This window comes from Peromyscus eremicus, chromosome 19 (assembly GCF_949786415.1).
Source record: "Peromyscus eremicus chromosome 19, PerEre_H2_v1, whole genome shotgun sequence".
Taxonomy (NCBI): domain Eukaryota; kingdom Metazoa; phylum Chordata; class Mammalia; order Rodentia; family Cricetidae; genus Peromyscus; species Peromyscus eremicus.
In genome coordinates this window covers 10,704,944-10,725,641 of record NC_081435.1, presented here as the reverse complement: position 1 = coordinate 10,725,641, position 20,698 = coordinate 10,704,944, and the positions used below count along the sequence as shown (strand labels likewise).

Here is a 20,698-nt window from a genome sequence, read left to right as displayed (position 1 = left end):
TAGGGGAGGTGGAATGGGTATATAATAAGAATATGGATGTATGCATGTATGAAATTCTCAAAGTTAATGGAAAATAATATATTCAGAAATTTGGTGTAACATCCCACCGCCTTTTTGTTGCTGGTAAATAAATTTTGGGGCTTTTTTTTCCCTTTATGGAATGTGTGTCATATAGAGATTCTTCAAAGATTGTTTTTTCCTTAGGAAGTAAGTCATAAGAATATCATTTAGGTAGTACAATTTCAGGATTCAAATAAAACAAGTTACATTTTCTTTTTTAAAAGATTTTCTTTTATTTTACAAGTATGGGTGTTTTTGCTTGCATGTGTGTCTGTGCACCACATGCATTCATTGACAGCAGAGGTCAGAAGAGGGCTTTGGATCCCCTGGAACTGGAGGTACAGAGGGTTGCTAGCCATCCTTGTGAGTGCTGGGAGTTGAACCCTGGTCCCCTGGAAGAACAGCTCTTACTGAGCTATCTCTGTAGAGCCAAGTTAAAATTTCTTTACTCAGAGAAAGGAATGTAAACAAACAAACAAGACTAGATTTTATTTGTGGCCAGCAGGTTTGTTTGATTTGCCCTGACTTCTGAGATCAAACTTTGTAGCAGGAATCTTAAAAAGTTCTTATTAATAAAATCAAACCTGAGCCAGGTATTGGGGTGAAGCTGGAAGATCAGAGAGACAGAACAAGCCACAGCTAACCTCACCTGGCCAACTTCTCAGCTGATCTTGTTTCCTCAGCCTGGAAGCCTCTGTGTCCTCATATCCGAATGGCTCTCAGCTGAACTGTGCTGCTCAAAACCTAAAAGCTTAACCAGCCAAATGCTTAACCAGCCAAATGCTTCTAGTTTCTGGTCCTCACGCCTTATATACCTTTCTGCTTTCTACCACCACTCCCTGGGATTAAAAGCTTGCTTTCTGGGATTAAAGGCGTGAGTGACCATGCTTGGCTGTATCCTTGAACACATGGATTTCTGCCTCTGGAATGCTAGGATTAAAGGTGCGAGTGCCACCATTTTCTAGCCTTTGTATCTAGTGGCTGTTCTGTCTCTGACCCCAGATAAGTTTATTAGGGTGCACAGTATTTTGAGGAACACAATACCACCACAAAACTTGGCTTAGTACAGTCAAGTATTTCCAGAAGATTTATCTTTAGGCTTCAGTAGAAAAACACATAGTTTAAATATTATACTGAAAAGACAGTTACTAGAAGAAATTTGAGTACTATTTTTGTGTAGGACCTTAAAAATAGCTATTAGGCTTCAAGTACATGTAAGTTAGATGATAGCGAGCCAGTTAAGGTTTCTTGCATGTTTTTAAAACCTATGAAGAATTAAATACACTGAATCTACCAATGAAGCACAGTTCAATGGTTTTGTATGTTCTTGATGTGTGCTCCAGATTTAACTTGCATTCACTGTTCACACATTTTGTGATCCTACTACTTTTTTTCTATGATGCTGGAGATTGAACTGGGACCTTATGACACTACGGGATGCCTGTTTACGCTTGTAAATAGTACTGTAGCTACCAACATAAAACAAACCCAGTAGCGTCTTTGGAGGGTCTGTGTCTCCTACTGACGTCAGGCCTTTTTTTTTTTTTTAAAACCTTACAGGTCCTTTGCATGTATATTATGGCTTCCAGTTTGTCTGTTTGTTTGTTTGTTTATTTATTTATTTATTTATTTATTTATTTATGGGATTCCTGTGTGTGAGAACGTGTGTTTCTGTATCTATATGCATTTTTATGCTTTTTCTGTGGCTCTTTTTCTTGTTTGGTTGTCTTGTCATTTTCAGATTTTTTTTTTATTATCTTTTTGTATTTTAATATTATTCCTTAACTGCCTATTTGTTTTCTAACTAGAGACAGAAAGGGTGTATAGATCTGGATGGGAGGAGAGGTGGGGAAGAACTGGGAGGAGTATGGGGAAGGGAAACCATAATCAGAACATATTGTATGAAAAAAATGTATTTTCAATTAAAAAAAGGATTAAAGAAAAACAACAACAACAACAAACAGAGCTAGGGATGTACCTCAGTTAGAGTGCTTTTCTAGAGTGCATATGCCCTGTATTCATCCCTCACCACCATAAAAGAAAAACACAAAATTTATGTACTGCTGAGCTGTGTCCTCAGTCCTCTAGTATTTTCAGAGATTTGTATTGGCTTTAGGCTTCAAAGAGTTAATCATGCCTTACTGTTTGTTTGATGGTAGTTCTCTAATAATTCTAAATAGTATTTCATTGTATCATTTTAGATGTGTTTTCAGAAAATTTCACTTTAAACATTAACTTTAAATTACAGTTTCGGAAGTATGTACGCTAATGTGTTGAAATTGATTAAATTTATTTAAGTGATTAAAAATAATAGATTGTAATTCCTCTATAAATTTGAATAGTTTTTCTGCACAGACTAGAGAAGTTTGGCAGATAAGTTTAGGAAATGTCTTTGAAAGGCAGCTTCTCTAATTTATTTTCTTTCCGTTTCCCACCTGTTCCTCTTCTTCCTCATCTCCATCCTTAGCTCCCCCGACCCTCCTTCTCTATAGTTTTAGGTCTGGCTGGCCTTGAACTCCTGATTCTCTTGCCTCCACCTACCAAGTGGTACTACAGGTATGCACCACCACACTTTTCTTTGTTGTTATAACCATCATAATCATTTTTTAAGTTAAATTTCTTTTAGTTATAAACTTTGCTTTTTTGTTGTTGTTGTTTTTTCTTTTGATATTCAGGGGTCAGGACCTTTATGAGTTACCTCTACCCCAAACCTAAAGCATTTCATCCTAGCACTGTTTTCGTTACTTTTCTATTCTTGTATGAAATACCTGACAAAAACAACTTGGGAAGAAGGGTGTATTCTGACTCTAGGATATAGTCTACCACAGTGAGGAAGGCAGCAGGAGTACAAGGAGGTGCTCGTGCCACTCTGTACTTAGGAAGGCAGCTCTCTTCCTCTTTTCCATTGATTTCTGAGACCCTAGCCCATGGGATGGTGCCACCCGTATTCAGAGTGGGTTTTCTCCTTAGTTAACCCTGTCTGTGGACACCCTTATAGTCAGACCCAGATATTTAGTCTCCTAGATGATTCTAGATCCTGTCAAGTTGACTCAATATTGACCACCACACATCTTTCCCTTGTCAACTTGATACCCACATAATATCACTTTAAACATTTTAATCTTTTTTTCTATGTTTATGACTGCTGATTCAGAGTTCAGAAGAGGCTGTCTGATTCCCTGGGACTGAAGTTACAGATGGTTTGTAGGTCTCCATGTGGATGCTGGGAATTGAACTTGGGTCCTCTGGAAGAACAGCTTGTGCTCCTATCTACTCCCCCCACACCCCCAAAAAAATCACTTTAAAGCCATAACCTTCTATCCTTTGTCCCTATAGGCACATAAAAGTACTTTATAATGTAAAATGCATTCGGTCTAAATTCAAAGGTTCTTACAGTTTTTAACAGTACCATACTATTTTGAAGTTAAGTACAGTTTCTTCTGAGACACTGATGTCTTCACAGTGAGCACCTAAAAAATAAATTACAAAAACAACAACCAGATGACATACTTCAATGTGGGATGACACAAAATAAACACTCCCATCTTTAAAGTAAAGAATGAGGGTATAGCAAGGACTATTTGGACCAAGGCAAGACTGAAACCCAGCGGGGCAAACATCAAATCCTACAGCTCTTTGTTGGGTATCTGGGACTGTGCTCCTGGTGGCTTGGGTAGCTCCACCCTTCCTGGTCTGCCACCTGCAGCACATATAGTCTCTCAAACCAGTTTCACTCCATTCCTGTAGCTTTCCTCAGCAGATATCCCATTGCCCTGGTCTTTTTGTGGCATCCCAAGGTCTCCCAGTGTTGCGTAGGCTTCACCTTCTCAGCTTCACCTAGTGGTCTTTTAGGCTCTCTTAGCAGGGAATCCAACCCCGCCACACATTGCTGTGCCTCAGTGGTGTTTTAGAACCTTGGCCTTCCATGTCCCTTCATTCTTGCAGCTTCCATGCCTGTAAAACTAGTACCATGTATATGATGCTAAGCATTGCCAGCTAGAGATAGGCCCCTGGACCACAGTTAATTGTTGCCTGTGCCTTCCAGGATGACTCCAGGGAGACAGTTTTCCCTGTAGTTGTTCTTGAGCAGGGCACCCTTTCAGTAGCGTTCTGTTTAGACCCCTTTAAGGGAATTTGGATTTCCACAAGATGTAGTACTAAAAGGATGGAGTCTTGCTCTCTGGGCACTTTTCCTATTGGTTCAGTTCAAAACAGGTTTCTCTAGAATTTTGCCAATCTCTAATAATTACATCTCCTTTCTCACCAACATGGCTTGTCTACAGCTTTATTTTTTTACACTTATATATTTATTGTATGTGTCTGTGTGTATGTGTATAGGCGCTCGTGTGGAGGTCAGAGGAACTTACGAAGAAGTTGGTTCTCCTCTTCTAACATGTAGGCTACAGGGATCAAACTCCAGTCTCTGGCTTGGCAGCAAATGTTTTTACCTATTGAATCATCTTGCTGATCCCTTGCTGATCAGCTTTAAATTCCTTTTTCTCAACAAATGGCATGTTTTTTTTTTTTATTTGTTTTTTTTGTTTTTTGTTTTTGTTTTGTTTTTTTCTATTTTGCTCCATTTGTTCTCACTGTAGACCTGGGTAAAAGTAGTGTGCAGTAATCAAGACACAGCCCAGATGCTGTCTGGCTTGATATCAGCCAGCCATTGAATTCAGCCTCACTGAAGTTGTTAGAACATAGGCAGTGGCAGCCAGATTCTTTGTCAGAATATAACATGAATGGCTTTTAGCCTAGTTCCCAGTGGAGCCTTGTTCCCCTTTGAAACCCCATAAGCAAGACCGCCATTGCTGATGTTTTTCTTGGCAATCTGATTTCCAAATTCCTACCAGAGTGGCATGTTAAACTCTTCTTACAACATTCATATGCTTTTTAAGTCCCAGAGTTCTAAGTTCTTTGACATTCTTCTATGACTGAGTCTCAGAGGCCTAACAATCACGTAGTCAGGTGTATCACCACAACTGTCCCACTTCTGCTGTCAGTTCTATATTAGTTCTTTTTTCATCGCTATGACAACATACCTGATAGACGTATCATAAAGGAGGGAAAGTTTATTTTGGCTGACTTTGGAGCCTGTAGTCCATCATGGGAAGATGACAGCGGGAACAGGAGGCTGTTTGGTCACCTCCCATCCAGTCCCCAGAGAGAGAAATGAGTGGGGGTGCTTAGCTCACTTTCTCTTCCTCCTTTATTCAGCTTGGGACCTGAGCCCATGATGTGATGCAGCCCATATTCAGGGTGGGTCTTCTCACTTCCTGAATCCAGTCTAGAATCAGGCATACTCGGGTTTGTCTTCTGGTGACTCTGGATCCTGTCAAGACGACAATATTAACCACCACAACTACTCCTATGTTGATGTAACTAGGTAATTAATCTCTAAGGTGAGAGAGAGAGGGGGGGGGGTTTCTAGTTTGAATATAAGACCTAGAGTATGCTAGGAAAGTATATTATAGCATTGTTCCCAGCCCTCAAAGGAAGGTTTGCTACAGTTTTTGCTGCTTATAGTATTTGTTACTTATGGAGCAACCTTAAGGAAAATACTTGCAGAGTATGTTCCTGAAGATTTCAGAAGTATACCATAGTACTCTGGCGGTTCTCTTTCTTTTCCTTTCCTTTTCCCTTTTCCTTTTCTGTGTCATAATTATACAGTTGGGAAGTTTCAATTATTGAGGGAGGTCTGTGTGTACTTAAATAAGAAAACAATCATCATAGATGAATGCAGAGCATACAATAACTTCATCTCCACTGTTCAGCTACAAAATGCAAAACTTGTCATCATTTTAAACCTTTGTGTGTGTACATGTGCATATGTGTGCCCATGGTGTGTGTGTGTGTGTGTGTGTGTGTGTGTGCGCGCGCGCGCGCGTGCAGAGCAGAGGAAAATCTTCGGTGGCTGTCTTTTCCTTCCACTTTGTTTGAACAAGGGTCTCTTTGTTCACTCCTGCATGTGCTATGCTAGCTGACCTGTGAGTATCCCAGGATCCTCTTGTTTCCGACACCCATGTCTCTGTGGGAGTGCTAGGATTATAGACATATGGACTCCTGTGTCTGGTTTTATGTGGGTTCTGGAGATCCAAACTGTGTTCCTCAGCCTTGTGTTTGCTTTTTTTCGTTTTCTTTAAAATTACTGTAAGTTAGGTTGTAATCCTCCTCCTTTCTCTTTGTTTTCTTTCATCTTTAAATAGTCAGGTCAGCTACTATGAATACACTTTGCACATAACTTAAAATTATTTTTTTAAATCATTGTGTATGTGTGTATGATGTGTATGAGTATGTGCATGCCATGTTGTGCATGTAGAGAGCAGAGGACAACTTGCAGTACTTGGGTCTCTCTTTCCATCTTGGACTCTGGAGATTGAGTTGTCCACTATCTCACGTATGTTATTTAAAATACACGTGCAAATATTCAAAACACATGCTATTTGATATTTTATTTTATTACTATTATTTATTTTTGGTTGAGACAGTGTCCCATTTTGTAGTCTGGACTGGCTTTGAACTTAGAGCAAGGCATTTCTTTGGCCTGAGTTGCATGAGTGATTGAATTATAGTTATGAGCCACAACACCTGAGTAATATTTTAATATTTTATTGTCCCCCTTTTTTTTTTTTTCTACCTCTGAAATGTATCCCTCATGTTCCAAGGCTTGCTTGGAACATGGTTTGTACACCAAGCTGCTTTGGAACTCAAAATAATCCCTGTGTTTATGCCTCCAGAATGCTGGGATTATAGGTATGTGTTCCACACCTGGATGAGCTTTATGTTTTTAAATTTAAAATTTTGGAAGTGTCTGAGGAAGCACAAGAAATTATGGAAATTTAGTTTGTAACTGATTAAATTATAAATAAGCCTAGATGTAGAAATGTTTGTGGGGAGCTGGGCATAGTGACATATATCTATGATCCCAGCATTTGGAAGGCTGAGACAGTAGGATCACTGTATGTTCAAGGCCACCCATGCTTCATACAAAGATCCTGCCTCCAAAAGCCAGAAAAGTGTCTGGGTACTTTATGGGTGGTGGTTTTGGACAGCTCTAAATGTAGGGGAAACAGGGCCTATAGGGAAATTGTGTAGCATTGTGTGAGAGGAAGGAATATTTTTTTCCTCTTTGAGACAGAGTCTCACATAGCCTAGACTGGCCTTGAACTCTTGATCCTTCTGCTTCTATTTTCCAGGTGCTGGGATTATAGGCATGTGCCACTATGGCTGTCTAAGAGGAACGAGTTTATGGTTAATAGGTTAGGTATTTCTTTTGGTTTGTAAGGGAAAAATGTAAACCAGTTGTATCCTGGAAGAATATTCTTTTAATTCTTAGTTTCTGATTTGAGATTCTTCTGTGTTTGAAAACCATTAACACAATTTTGGTTTATGATACATTATACCAAGTTAATTTAAAATTTCTTTCTCTCTTTTAAAAGTTCACATGAGAGATCCTAATAATCAACTGCATATAATTAAAAATTTGAAGATAGCAGTAAGCAACATTGTCACCCAGCCACCTCAGCCGGGAGCCATTGGGAAGCTTTTGAATGATGTCGTTTCTTGCAGCCAGCCTGCAGAAGGATCAGTGGCTAATGTGATTACAGCGGGGGATTATGACCTTAACATCAGTGGTATGTAACAACTGTTGATATTTTTTTTAAATGGAAATTTCTTTTGTTAGGAAAATAATTCTTTGTCTTGGAGACCTTTCATTCAAGTACTTTATGGCTTACAAGGTGCTAGAGCTGGGCCTACAGAGCAGTGCTGAAAGACACTTTCACAGCCAGGAAGGAACTTCTTTGTTTCTAGCACCTGTAGTAAGTAACCTAGGGTAATCAGTGTTTCGCGATAAAACTAATAATAGATAACATGGTTTTTTTTTTGTATGATTTGATATTGTTATTAAATGAAAGGCATGTTATTATACTTTTAATCTTGCTTCGTGTTAAGTGGAAATGTTTATAAAACAGATGTAAGTACATAGTTTTATAAGTGCTTCTTACACTGGTTTAGGTAGTAAATGTTTTTATAATAAGACTGATAAGGAAAATAACACGTTAATATGTAGAGTGAGTTAATATTTGATGTGATTCTTTTCTAGTATCCAAAGTCTTATGAAAAATACATAGTGAATTCTTAAAAGGGAAATATTAGAAATATTAATATCAATTAATGTAATTAATCTAATTACAATCTCTCAACTGCTTAAAAACAGCAGCTTACTTTTTTTAGGTTGGTTTAATTTAGTCTGACACTTTTATACTTCCTAATTGTATAGCTAAAGACCTTCCTGGGCCAGTGAGATGGCTCAGCTGGTATAGTGTTTGCCATGCAAGCCTGATGACTGGAGTTTGAAGCCTAGAACTCGTGGGAGTGTGGTAGGAGAGAATTGACTTTACAAAGTTGTCTTCTGACCTCTACATAGGCACTGTGGCACAATGCACCCCCATACATTAATATAATGATGATGATGATGATGATGATGATGATAATAATAATGGTAATAGTAGTAGTAAACCAAATCTTGCCTCTATGTACAGAGAACTTAATGGCAGGTTGTAGGTCAACATGATAATTAGTCTATAAGTATGTATACTTACAAATATGTGTAGAATTACTGTTTTAGTCTTCCATACCTTTCTTTGCCATTAATTTTAATTTCAGCAACATAGATCAATCTGATAATTTCATTTTATCTTTTTTTACTTTATAATGCTAGGATTTGTCCCAGGACCTTAAAACATGCTAGTCAGTCAGCTCACCACTGTGCTATACCAGTCAAAAGAATTTGAATTTTTAGATACAGGATTAGTCAGTTTCTGGTATAATGTATTTTAATGTGATGGAAAATTTTACATATTTACCTGAGAAATGGTAGAATTTGAGATTTGTTTTCCTGTCATCAGTGTTGAGGTATGAGAGGCAAGGAGTCAGATGTTAATATCTTAATCTTACATATGACAAGCCCTGAGTTAATGGGGTAACTGAGGTAGGCTGCTGACAGTTTGAAACTTTGTCTCTTCTCTGAAAACATAAACTTGACTAGACTCCTTCCTTCTTCTTCTCTATCCTTCACCTGTCTCCCCTCTGTCTCCTCTTCTCCCACCCTTTCTCGTGCTCTTGCTCTGTGAGACAGTCTCACTGTGTAGCCTAGATAGCCTGAAACTCACAGTAATCTACCTACCTTTTCTTCCTAAGTGCTGGGATTAAAGGTGTGCACCATCATGCCCAGTTCTTTCTTTCACAGGGGAAGGCTTCAAGCTTTCTGTGTAGCTGAGGCTGCCCCTAACTCCTTCATTCTCCTCCTCTACCTCTCAAATGCTGGGATTTTCGGTGAGTACAGCCTCTTCCAGATTCTGTGAAGCTATTTTATAAAGTCTTCCTCTTTTCTTTTTTTCCTTCCTTCCTTACTTCCTCCCTTCCTTTCTCTTTTTTTTTTTTTTTCTTTTCTTTTCTTGGAGATAGGGTCCTGGCTGGCTTGGAACTCGTGACAATCCTCTTACCTCAACCTCTCAACAGGCCTGCACTGCTAAACTTAGCTAGGCTCTTAACATTTTTGGTTTTCAGATGTATTGATTTTCTGCTATGCACTTTGCACTGATACCTAGAGATGTATAAGACATGCGCTATAAGCTTACAGTCAAGTAAAGAGATCATTATTAATCAATAATCATAATACATTCTGATTTATAATATGTTATAGAAATAATGATTGTAGTAGAGATGACCTATCTGTCATGCCAAAGTGCTAAGAGGATACAGAGAGGAGTTGCCTATCATGTATGAAAATAGTTTTATGGGGGTTTGTTTTTTTTGTTTTTTCCTTTTTTTGGAGATAGGGTCTTGCTAAGTATCTTAGTTGCTTTTCTATTATAATGACAAAACACCGTGACCAAGGCAACTTATAAAAGAAAGAAAACATTTAGTTGGGAGCTTGCTTACAGTTTCACAGGGTGAATTCCTGACCATCATGTTGGGGAGCATCAGTAGCCAGAGAGCTTGTATCTTGAGGCAACAGCCGTGAGGTAGAGAGATGACTGGATTAACATGGGCTTTTGAATCCTTAAATCCTCCCCTCTCCCCAGTGAGACACTTCCTCCAACAAGGCCACACCTCCTAATCCTTCTCAAACAGTTCTACCAACTAGGGACTAAGCATTCAAACATGTGAGCCTGTGGGTGTCATTCTCATTCAAACCACCACACTAGGTTTCCTAGGCTGATAGACTGACAGACTGACCGGCAAGCCTCCAACTCTTGTGCTTCCTACTTCTGTTCCCCGGCTTTCTGGGGTTGATAGGGATTGTCTTAGTTAGGGTTTCTGTTGGCTTTGAAGAAACATGAGTCTATGGGGGCCATACCTATTCATACCACCACATTCTACTCCCTGGCCCTCATAGGCTTGTAGCCATATCATAATGCAAAATGCATTTAGTCCAACTTCAAAAGTCCCCATAGTCTCTCACAATCTCAACAGTGTTTAAAAGTTGAAAGGTCAAAGTCTCTTCTGAGATTCATGTAGTCTCTTAATTGTAATCCCTTATAAAATCAAAAAGCAGATCACATACTTCTAACATAATGGCATAGGATATAATTACCATTCCAAAATGGAGGAAATGGAACATAATAAGGAAATACTGGACCAAAGCAAGACTGAAAACCATCTGTGCAAACTCCAAACTCTGTATCTCCATGTCTGATGTCAAAGTGCTCTTCAGATCTCCAACTCCTTTGAACTTTGTTGACTATAACACACTTCTTTCTCTTGGGCTGTTTCCACTCCCACTTGGCAGTTTTCCTTGGTAGGTATTTCACGAGTCCAGCATCTCCAGCATCTTGGGGTCTCCGAGGCAATCTAGGCTTCACTTTCATAGTTTCACACAGTGGCCTCTCTCGGGCTCCCTTCAGGGATACCTCTGACACATGCCTGGCCTCAACAGCTTTCCTTAGTCACAGAGGGAGATTCCGTAACCCCTTTCTTCTGTCCTTAATACTAAAGCCAGAACCACTTGACCGAAGTTGCCAAGTTCTGCTGCTTACTGAGGCAGGAACATGGCCCCCTTATTTAATTATATCTTCACCAGCTTTCTGTTTTCCATGGTTTCCTTCACTCCCTAAGTTTGATTGTCCTGAAACTCTATCTGTAGACCAGGCAGGCCTCAAACTTAGTGATCTGCCTGCCTTTGCCTTCTGAGTACTAGGATTAAAGTACTGAAGTTTCAGTTTGTTCCATCATGCCTGGGCCTAAGCTGTTAATTCCTTTTCACAAGTTGGAAGCTTAATTGGGTAGGCTCTTGCTCTGAATAAAAGTTACCACTCCTTTTATTCCATTTAATATCTTTAATCTGTTTATCTCCTTGAATACAGGATTTATTTCCATTCTGCTTCCTGATACTCCTTTTCTCCTCAAATTGTATATTTTGTGTTTTTCCTTGTTCAGCTTGCTTATAAGAGTGAACACTAATAACCACACAATATAGCCTATACTAGACTGTTTTGAGATTTCCTTTGCCAGTGCAATTAATCCAAGTTTCTTCACTTTAGAAGCAGCCACATTCTTAGCCAAAACATCATAAGAACAATCTCTAGGCCACGTATTAAAATTCTTCTCTGAAATCTCTTGAGGTAGCCCTCACAGATCTAGTCACCCCCAGCACTACTGTCTTCTCTGCTCCTACTAGTATGATCCAATAAGCAGTGCTTAAAGCATTCCACTGCTTTCCTAACCCAAAGTACCAAAGTTCACATTCCTCCAAATAAAAGCATGGTCAGGCCTATCACAGCAATACCCCAGTCCCTGGTACCAACTTCTGTCTTAGGGTTTCTATTGATGGGAAGAGACACCATGACAACAGCAACTCTTATAAAGGAAAACATTTAATTGGGGCTGGCTTACAGTTTCAGAGGTTTAGTCCGTTATTGTCATGGTGGAACATGGTGGCATGCAGGCAGACATGGTACTGGAGAAGGAGCTGAGAGTTATAAATCTAGATTTGCAGGTAGCAGAAGGAGAGACTGTACCGGCCATAGCTTGAGCATATCTGAAACCTCAAAGCCCACCCGTACAGTGACATACTTCCTCCAACAAGGTCATACCTCCTAATAGTGCCACTCCCTATGGGCCAAGCATTCGGACATGAGTCTGTGGGGGCCATACCTATTCGAACCACTATAGTAATCCTTAAAATCATTTTGTTCAGTCTTTGTAGTCTCTTAAAGTTCCTGAGTAGGACTTTGAATTGGTTAGATCAGTTTTCAAGTAATTCTTTATCACGATCTTCTTCCAGAGTCTTTTCTCTATCACTGATGTCATCAGTAAGGACGATACCATCCCCCAGGGAGTTGAAAATTGCTTTGGGGACAAAATATTTTAGTTATTACACAGGTTCTTATTTCTCCAAAGGGTCATGTTCCTGCATGTTCATGTATAATTTCAAACATTTTTGGGCCAGGGATATAGTGTAGTGAATGAGCATATGCATAGCATATGCATGACCTCAAGCTGGGAAAAGCTGGAAGGGAGGGAGTAATGAGGAAAAAAGAAAGTCTAGAGACAGCAGGGAATGGTGGCTCACGCATGTAATCTAATTGGGCAGGAGGGTTGCTCCCAGTTCAAGGCCAGCCTGGGCTACATAGTTCCAGGCCAACCTGGAATACACAATGGGACTCTGTCTCAAAACAAAAATACTCACTGGTGAAAGATTAAAAAAAAGTTGGAAAATGTTCATCTACTCCATCCTGGACTATTGACTCCAAGGCACTTTCCACAGTTATCCTAGAGATTTCCTTTCCTTCTCTCACTTTATTTTACAAATATTAATGTCATCATCCTCATTATTATTGTGGGTGTATGTGTGTATGAAGTGTGTACTATGATGCATGTGTGGTCAGAGGACATTGTGAGGTCTTTGTAGGTTCTGTGGATCATACTCATTTTCAGGCTTACATCAAGTAGCAAGGGCCTTACCTGCTGAACCAGCTAGTCAATTTTTCTTTCTTTATACTCTCTCTTTCATTCAAACCTCTCTGTCTGTCTGATCTTGCTCTGTGATACATGTTGCACTAGAACTCACTGGCTCTGGCTCATTTCCAACTCAGTGCTGGATTCTTTTGCTTCAGCTCCTGAAGTTTAGGATGATAGGCAAGAGTAACCGGGCTTGACTCATTTTTATCTTTTGTGGTGTATATCTTTGATTTGATGGAGGGGTCTTCCTTAGTAGCTTTCTGGGAAAGGTGTATAGAAGATAATGCTTTTTAAATATATTTTTTTAAGAAATTAAAAATTTCTTAGAATGCTTTCCTTTTATTTTTTGTATGGGTGTTTTAACTGTATGTATTTCTGTGCACCACATGTACGCAGTGCCTATGGAGACCAGAAGAGATCATTGGATCCTCCAGGACTAGAGTTATAGATAGTTGTGAACCACCACATGGCTCACCAGGTTCTGAGAACAGAACTTGGGTCCTCTGGAAAAGCAGCTAATTCTCTTAAACAAGGAGTCATCTTACTGGGTGGTGGTGGTGCATGCTTATAATCCCAGCTCTCGGGAGGCAGATGCAGGCGTATCTCTGTGAGTTCGAGGCCATCCTGGTCTACAAAGTGAGTTCCAGGACAGCCATGGTGGGTACACAGAGAAACCCTGTCTTGAGAAACTGAAAAAAAAAGGTTTGTGTGTGTGTGTGTGTGTATAATGTATTTTTAAAAAAAAATCATGAAGCCATCTCTCCAACCACTTAGGATAAAATTTTTGAGAAGTTAATGAAAATGTAGTTTATGATTGACTGATGGTTTACCGGTACCGGTTAGAAATGCTTCAGATTTGATACTTTTCCTCTGAGCTTTTAGTGTTGTTCTTAAGAGCCCTACTTATTTTCAGCTTTAAATAACTCAGAAGAGGCTCTTTGCTCTGCTGTTTGAGATGCACATTGGGCCACTTAGGGCTTCTGAGTTCCCAGGAGTGAGCAATTGTAACCATCTGGTCACGCATGGTCTTTAGTCCTGGGAATGTTCTTGAATTCTTTATTTCTTCATTTTTCTTTCCTGGAGCTATTCTTAGTTGGCTGTAGAATTTGAATTGATATTCAGTGTTCTGATCATTTTTATGAATATTGCAGAGTTTTGTCTGTTTACTTTATAAGGCTCTTCTGTTGAAATTTTAATGTTGTCTTTTTAAAAAAGATATTTCTTTGAGACCAGGTGTGGTGGCACATGCTGTTAATCCCAGCAGGGGCAGGAGGATCTCTGAGTTCGAGGACAGCCTGGTTTACATAGTGAGTTCCAGGACAGCCAGGGCTACATAGTGAGACCTGGTCTCCACCCCCAACCCCCAAGATATGTATTTGATTTCTGTTTTCTTTCTTTCTTTCTTTCTTTCTTTCTTTCTTTCTTTCTTTCTTTCTTTCTTTCTTTCTTTCTCTCTCTCTCTCTCTCTCTCTCTCTCTCTCTCTCTCTTTCTTTTTTAAGAATGTTAACTCAGGATATTGATAGATTAATTTTAATTCATTGTTAGTGACCTTTTATTTTTCAGTTTTCTTTTATTCTGCACCTTTTATCTCGTTCATATTCTTTTTCTGTTAGGTCTTTTTCATGTTGAAAAGTTCTTCACATTTGTTGAAAACTTTCTATTTCACATTGAGGTGTTCAGATGTTTACTGGGTACAAGGAAAACTCATCAGTCAGTTCTTCATTTTGTGGTGAGGCTGTGTAGAGTTGGAAGTGTCTGGTTTTCAGTTTTATTACAATTATTTGTAATTGTTTTCTTTGGGGCCATATAGTTTCCCTAGAGGTGAATTTTTTTAAATTGCTGTTTGTTAACTATGGAACAGATTTAATTTTAAGAATTTTGTTAAAATGGTTTTCTCTAGATGGTTTATAGGAATAGTATAGTTATTTGATTGTGAAAACTTATTTAATTACATTACTTGTATTCTCAGAGGTCTTCCAGCATTTCTACTTAAGAGAGTTTGTGTACTCTCTGCTTTTAAAAGCAGGCAGAGATACTACTGAAGCTGAACTGTTTAGACAAATTTTTAGAAAAAACCCAACTATTAGGATAAACGAAAAGAAAAGGAGTTCTTCAGCTTCTCGCTTCTCCCTTATTACTTCAAAACAACTCCTTTCAGTTTATTTATCTGGCTGCTGGGGATTGAGCCTCAGGCCCTACACATGCTAAGTATAAGCACTTTACCTTACCACTGAGCTACATTTTGTCTCTGGAAACTTGGAATGAGATACAATAAAGTATGGAATTAATTTGAATAAGGTACCATCATGACAGATTGGTACTTTGGGGGTTATTTTAAAAGCTTATTTATCCATTCTAATGCAGCATTAGTTAAATGTCCAGAAGTTTGCATTGAGGTTTTGCTGTTAGAGGGAGTTGGCATACTTTTCACTCATTCTGTTTAAGCAGTAAATGTTAGATATTTACCTCATAGCTTGGCTTAACGGTGCCGTATTTTCTTCATCAGATCGGTCAATTAAAGCTAGTGTTCCTTGGTACAGTAATTGGAAAGACACTTTCATGGAATTGAAAGAATCCTCGTTATATACAGGTATTTCTTGTGATGGGTCTCTTTTTCCAGATTGTTCTCATGTTACTCCTTATCCAGATTGTTCTCATGTTACTCCTTATCCTTATCCTGCTGTCCCCTTTTCTAGTACTTTTTCATATTTGTACCAGTTAATGTGTCCCTGATTTTTCTGATGTGAAAGTGGTCTTGTGGTACTCTTTAAACTTTTACTTGTTCATCATCTATTATCTATTTCTTAAATCCATACATTGCTCTGGAATAGTCTAGTTTGAATTGCATCTTCTTTTTATAAAAATGAAAAACATACTCTCCCTTCCTTACCGAGACAAAATACATTGTATAGAGAAATGCTGGTTTCAGTCTCCCTTTGAAGCTGAGAATGACCTTGAACTCCTCATCTCCTGAATCCCCCCAAGTGCTTGCTTAAGGAAATATTCACAGGGTATCATGGCTGCTATTTCACTTGCCAGTAAAAATAGGAATAGGAGCAAAATAGTGATTTCATCCCAAACTATGAACAAGCATTTTTAAGGTGAAAGAATGGTCATTAAGTGTTCAAGTCTTGTGTTAAACACAAAATTTTAAAAGTACCATTTCTTACCATTTCTTCCCATTTCTTATAAAGAGCATAATTTGAAAAATACAACAAAATTAGTTTATTGGCAGTTAACAAAGTTAAAGGTGGACAGAGGAATCACACACTTCACAGCACCTCAGGAAAACATGTGGTTGAGGGGAAAAGTTACTTGTTCACCTGAATGTGACCTGTCTGAAGGATGAAAACTCATTTCTGCCTTGCTTCATGAACCTTTGCTTAGTGTTCACTGTCTGTTCCTGCAGTGCTCATGAGTGCGTATCTTGTCCTTTCCTTTTTTATTTAATTAAAAATTATAGTAGTTTTATACATAACTATGTTCATAAAGTTCTAAAGTCAAATCATGAAACACAGTTGGGAGTGTAGCTCGGCGATAGAGTGCTTATCTATTGTGCATGCCATTCTGAGTTTGATCCTCTTAACCCCATGTAAACTGTGCGGAAGGATAAACCTGCAGTTCCAGCACTTGAGATAAAGGGTCAAAGTGTATTAGTTTCATTTCTGTTGCTCTCGTTAAATACACTGACAGAAGCAGCTTAGGAGAGAAAGGGTTTATTATGGGGACGAAATGGCCTCAAGGCCAACCAGTCATGTTATTTTGGAAGTACTGTAGTAGAATGAGAATAGGAAATAGGGCCAGCCTAGAACACCTCAAACCCTACCTCTAGTGAATTATTTCCTTCAGCAAGGTTCCACCATTTAAAGGTGTTCCATAACCATCCCAAACAGTGCCTCCAGCTGGGACCAAGTATTCAAATACATGAGCCTATGGGGGACATATTCAAACCACACTAAGGACTATAAGATCACCCTTAGCTGCACAGTGAGTTCAAGCCAACCTGGGATATATATATGAGACCCCTGTCTCAGATATAAAAACAAAAGACTAAACCCATAGTTCAGAGAAAGCTAGCCTTCCTCCGTCTCTCTCTCTCTCTCCCCACTCCTCTTCCTTCCCTCTCCCCCTCTCCCCACTGCTTTTTCCTTTCTTCCATTCTCCTTTCTTCTTCCTGAGAGAAGGCTTTTTTTTTTTTTTTTTTGTAGTAGCGCTTGGGATCAAGCCCAGGGCCTCGTGCATGCTAGCTAATGTCCTACCACAGAGCTGCATCCACAACCCCCACATGTGTTAGGTTTATCTTTTCATTATTTGTCTTTGAAAATATAAACAAATGGGTGTAACCTTTCATGTGGTTTTCCCTGTCTTACACAAAAATGCATACTTTTTTGGCTGCTACTTTGTTTTATTGTTTCTTGAGACACAGCAGTCTGGCACTGTAGCCTTGGTTGGTGTTGAACTCATAGCCATCTTCTTGCTGTCTCAGACTTGTAAGTGCTGGATTGACAGGTATGAGCCACTAATGCCTAGCCTTGGCTGTTGCAGATTTTACTTCACAGCCTCATGCTGTTTCCTCTTCCTCTTTTAGTTGCATAGTATACCATTTAATGGATGGACCATAGTTTAGTCCTGATAATATAAGACTCTTCTAGCCTTGTTTCCTTAATTTTTTTTCTTTGATATAGAGTCATATAGCCCAGGATGGTCTCAAACTCCTGATCTTCCTGCCTCTACCTTCTGGTTGCCAGGGGTGCAGGAATTTGGCATCACATTTAACTAAAGTTTATTTATACAGATAATACAGTATGGCATAGCTGTTTGGAAGATCTACTACCAAGCAGAAACTTACTCATATGACTACAGTTTTTTTTTTCTTTTTTTTTGTTGTTGTTAATTTTTTAGCAATAGTAAGGCAACAAAGGTGGACAAATAAGCAAAATTGGTATAGATATATAGTCATTTCTGCGAAATATTTTGTTACTTAATAAAAATTTTTGATATTTCTTCTGTTGGTATAGGTAGTAAATCAATGAATTTTTTAGCTGGAGATGATTTTTAACTGATTTGGAGGGAAGAATATGTTCTGATGGTGAGGAAACTAGTTTCCTGTTGTGACAAATACATACAGTTGTGTCATTTATTGTCCATTTCCATGAAGATGGTAGTATTGTTGAGAATTGTCTTAATAATGTCCTCCTAACCATACTGCAAATATGTGCTTTTTTTTTTTTTTAAATTCCAAGAAAGGGTTCTCTGTGTGTCCCTGGCTGTTCTGGAACTCTTCTGTTGACTAGGCTGGTCTCAAACTCAGAGATCTGCCTGTCTCTGCCTCTGCCTCTGCTTCCCGAGTGCTGGGATTAAAGGTGTGTGCCACCACTGCCTGGCTGCACAGGAGCATTTCTTGTAGGACATTTGTTGTAGGCTTTTGTTTTGTTTTGTTTTTTTGAGACAGGTCTCTCTGTGTAACAGTCCTGGCCGTCCTGGAACCTGCTAGGTAGACTAGACTGGCCTTGAACTCACAGAGATCTGCCTGCTTCTGCCTCCCCAGTGCTAGGATTAAATATACGTGCCATCACACCTGGTTACAGTGAAAAGATTTTTTGTGTATTTGGCTGATGTGTTGGCACAGAAGATAGTCAAAGGCCAGGCAGAGCTACATAGTGAGCTCATATCTTAAAACAAAACAAAAAGCCAAATAACAAAAAGATGATTTGGCCCCAGATGAGATATGGTATTTGGTCAGCACATACAGATTTTTCTTCTGCTTTTCTAGTCATTTATGCCTGGTCCTCCAGCTTTCATCTTGCAGGTGCTGGGAGTACAGGCATATGCCATTCTGCCTGCCTAACCAGCTCTATCTAGAACTCTTTCTTGGTTCCTTGCTCTTCTCTCTCTCCTTCATGCAACTGTTTGAGACCTGATCTTATTTTGTCACTCAGGCTGTCAGATTTGTAATCCTCCCGCCTCAGTCTCTTGAGTGCTAGGATTAGAGGCATGAACCACCTTGCCCAACTAAGTTTAAGTATGTTCAGATATTTTTAGAAAAGATGTAATATGAGTTGCTAAAGAGTTGACTTGATTATAAAGTAATCATCCTTTGAATTTCTCTTTAGACAGTCTTTGCTGGGTCAGTGTGATGGCTCAGTGGGTAAAGGTACTTGTTGCTGCAAGCCTGACAACCTGAGTTCAGTTCCCAGAGGCCATAATAAACAGAACCAACCTGAAAGTTGTCCTCTCACCTCCATATGCATACAACCACACACACACAGGCTTTGTTATAGTCAGACTCAAGTCGTCAAGCTATGGAATTTGTCAGCCACACCCATCTTGACAGTTTGAGCCAGGTGATTCTTTGTGTGTGTGGAGCGGTTTTGCTCTGTGCACTGTAGGATGTCTTTGATTTTCTGACCTCTTTCCCTAAGCACCTAAGTCCTGTCTCCTCTGTTGTGACAACCACAACTACCTTCCAATACTGTCCAGTTTCTCCTGAGGGGTAAGATCATCTTGGTGGAGAGTCGGTGATGTACAGCATGATCTCTTATGAGCAGGGTCTGCTTATGACTGTGAACTGACTGATATGGGACCTAAAGCTTAGTTCTAGTCACTGTGATCCAGCGAGTACATGGTTCGGGAATGCTGCACAGGCTCAGGACTGACAGCTTCATTCTCCTGACCTGAGTAGTTGCATATGTAAGTGGATTTGCATGAATAGCTTAAAATATCCATGCTGCATATGCTATATATCTTTAAATATGTGAATGATTTGATATATTTATATAAAATGCTACCTCTACAAATAAGAGAAATTGTGCTGTTTGCTTTTATATCATGTATCTTAAAGCACAGGTAAAAATACTTGTTTACTACTAGAAATTATTAGCTTTCTTTTATAAACCAATTCTGCTGAATTCTAACCATTTTGCATGTTGTTAATTTTAGCAACTACTCCGTGGTTTGAGTCTTACAGAGAGACATTTCTGCAGTCCATGCCAGCATCAGATCATGAGTTTCTGAACCACTATTTAGCTTGTATCCTTTAAGTCATCTGAAAGCCAGGAAGTTGTTAATTGTAGAAACAAAGACAAAATACTTGAGAAGTTATAGAGAATGGAGAAATTATTTTTTATTAGTAATGATATCACATTCTTATTTTGGATTTTCTGATCTGGGTAGTTGAGGGGTGTGTGTGTGTGTGTGTGTGTGTGTGTGTGTGTGTGTGTGTATTCAGTGTGCATGTTGTATATGTTTATCTGGGTGTGCAAGTGTGTATGCTTGTGTACATGGAAGCCAGAGGAGGAGGTTTCCCTTAGATGTTCAGGCTGGCTTTGGACTCACACTTCAGTGCAGACACAGCCCTAACTTTCAGCATAATAGGCCTGTGCTATGATGCCTCGCCAGAAAATTTCTCCTACAATTTATATTAATAAGGCAGTATTTATCATTGAGAGATGTGATAATTTCCATGACAATGTGGTTACAAGGTATGTTGGTGGCGTCGTCTGGTGAAGCTGAACCTATGGAACAGTTTTCAAAGTTGTCACAAGAACAGCATCGAATTCAGCACAACAGTGATTATTCCTACCCTAAGTGGTTTATCCCAAATACACTTAAATATTACGTGCTTTTGCATGATGTAACTTCAGGAGATGAGCAGAGGTAAGCATTGCATTTTAA

The 20,698-nt window shown here is 39.1% G+C and overlaps 1 protein-coding gene and 1 long non-coding RNA gene across 8 annotated transcripts in view; one reads left to right on the top strand and one right to left on the bottom strand.

Moving 5' to 3' along the window:
• Trappc8 (trafficking protein particle complex subunit 8) overlaps positions 1 to 20,698 on the top strand; it is an 84,232-nt gene that overhangs the window by 5,220 nt on the left and 58,314 nt on the right. For 3 of the 7 annotated variants that reach the window (XR_009375344.1, XM_059246595.1, XM_059246596.1), the window contains exons 2-5: positions 7,497 to 7,691; positions 15,531 to 15,614; positions 19,964 to 20,053; positions 20,506 to 20,680. Coding sequence is in view for 5 of the 7 variants with exons in the window: in XM_059246595.1 (XP_059102578.1) it covers positions 7,497 to 7,691; positions 15,531 to 15,614; positions 19,964 to 20,053; positions 20,506 to 20,680 (544 nt within the window). In the remaining 2 variants the exon portion in view is untranslated. Of the gene's footprint in view, positions 1 to 5,053; positions 5,460 to 7,496; positions 7,692 to 15,530; positions 15,615 to 19,963; positions 20,054 to 20,505; positions 20,681 to 20,698 lie in introns of those variants that run through there. The other 4 variants (XM_059246598.1, XM_059246597.1, XM_059246599.1 and 1 more) reach the window with 3 other exon arrangements.
• On the bottom strand, positions 5,110 to 12,348 carry LOC131896022 (uncharacterized). The gene is made up of 2 exons (XR_009375345.1): positions 12,217 to 12,348; positions 5,110 to 5,389 (listed from the first exon to the last, which is right to left on the bottom strand). It is a non-coding gene; the product is annotated as an uncharacterized LOC131896022 (long non-coding RNA).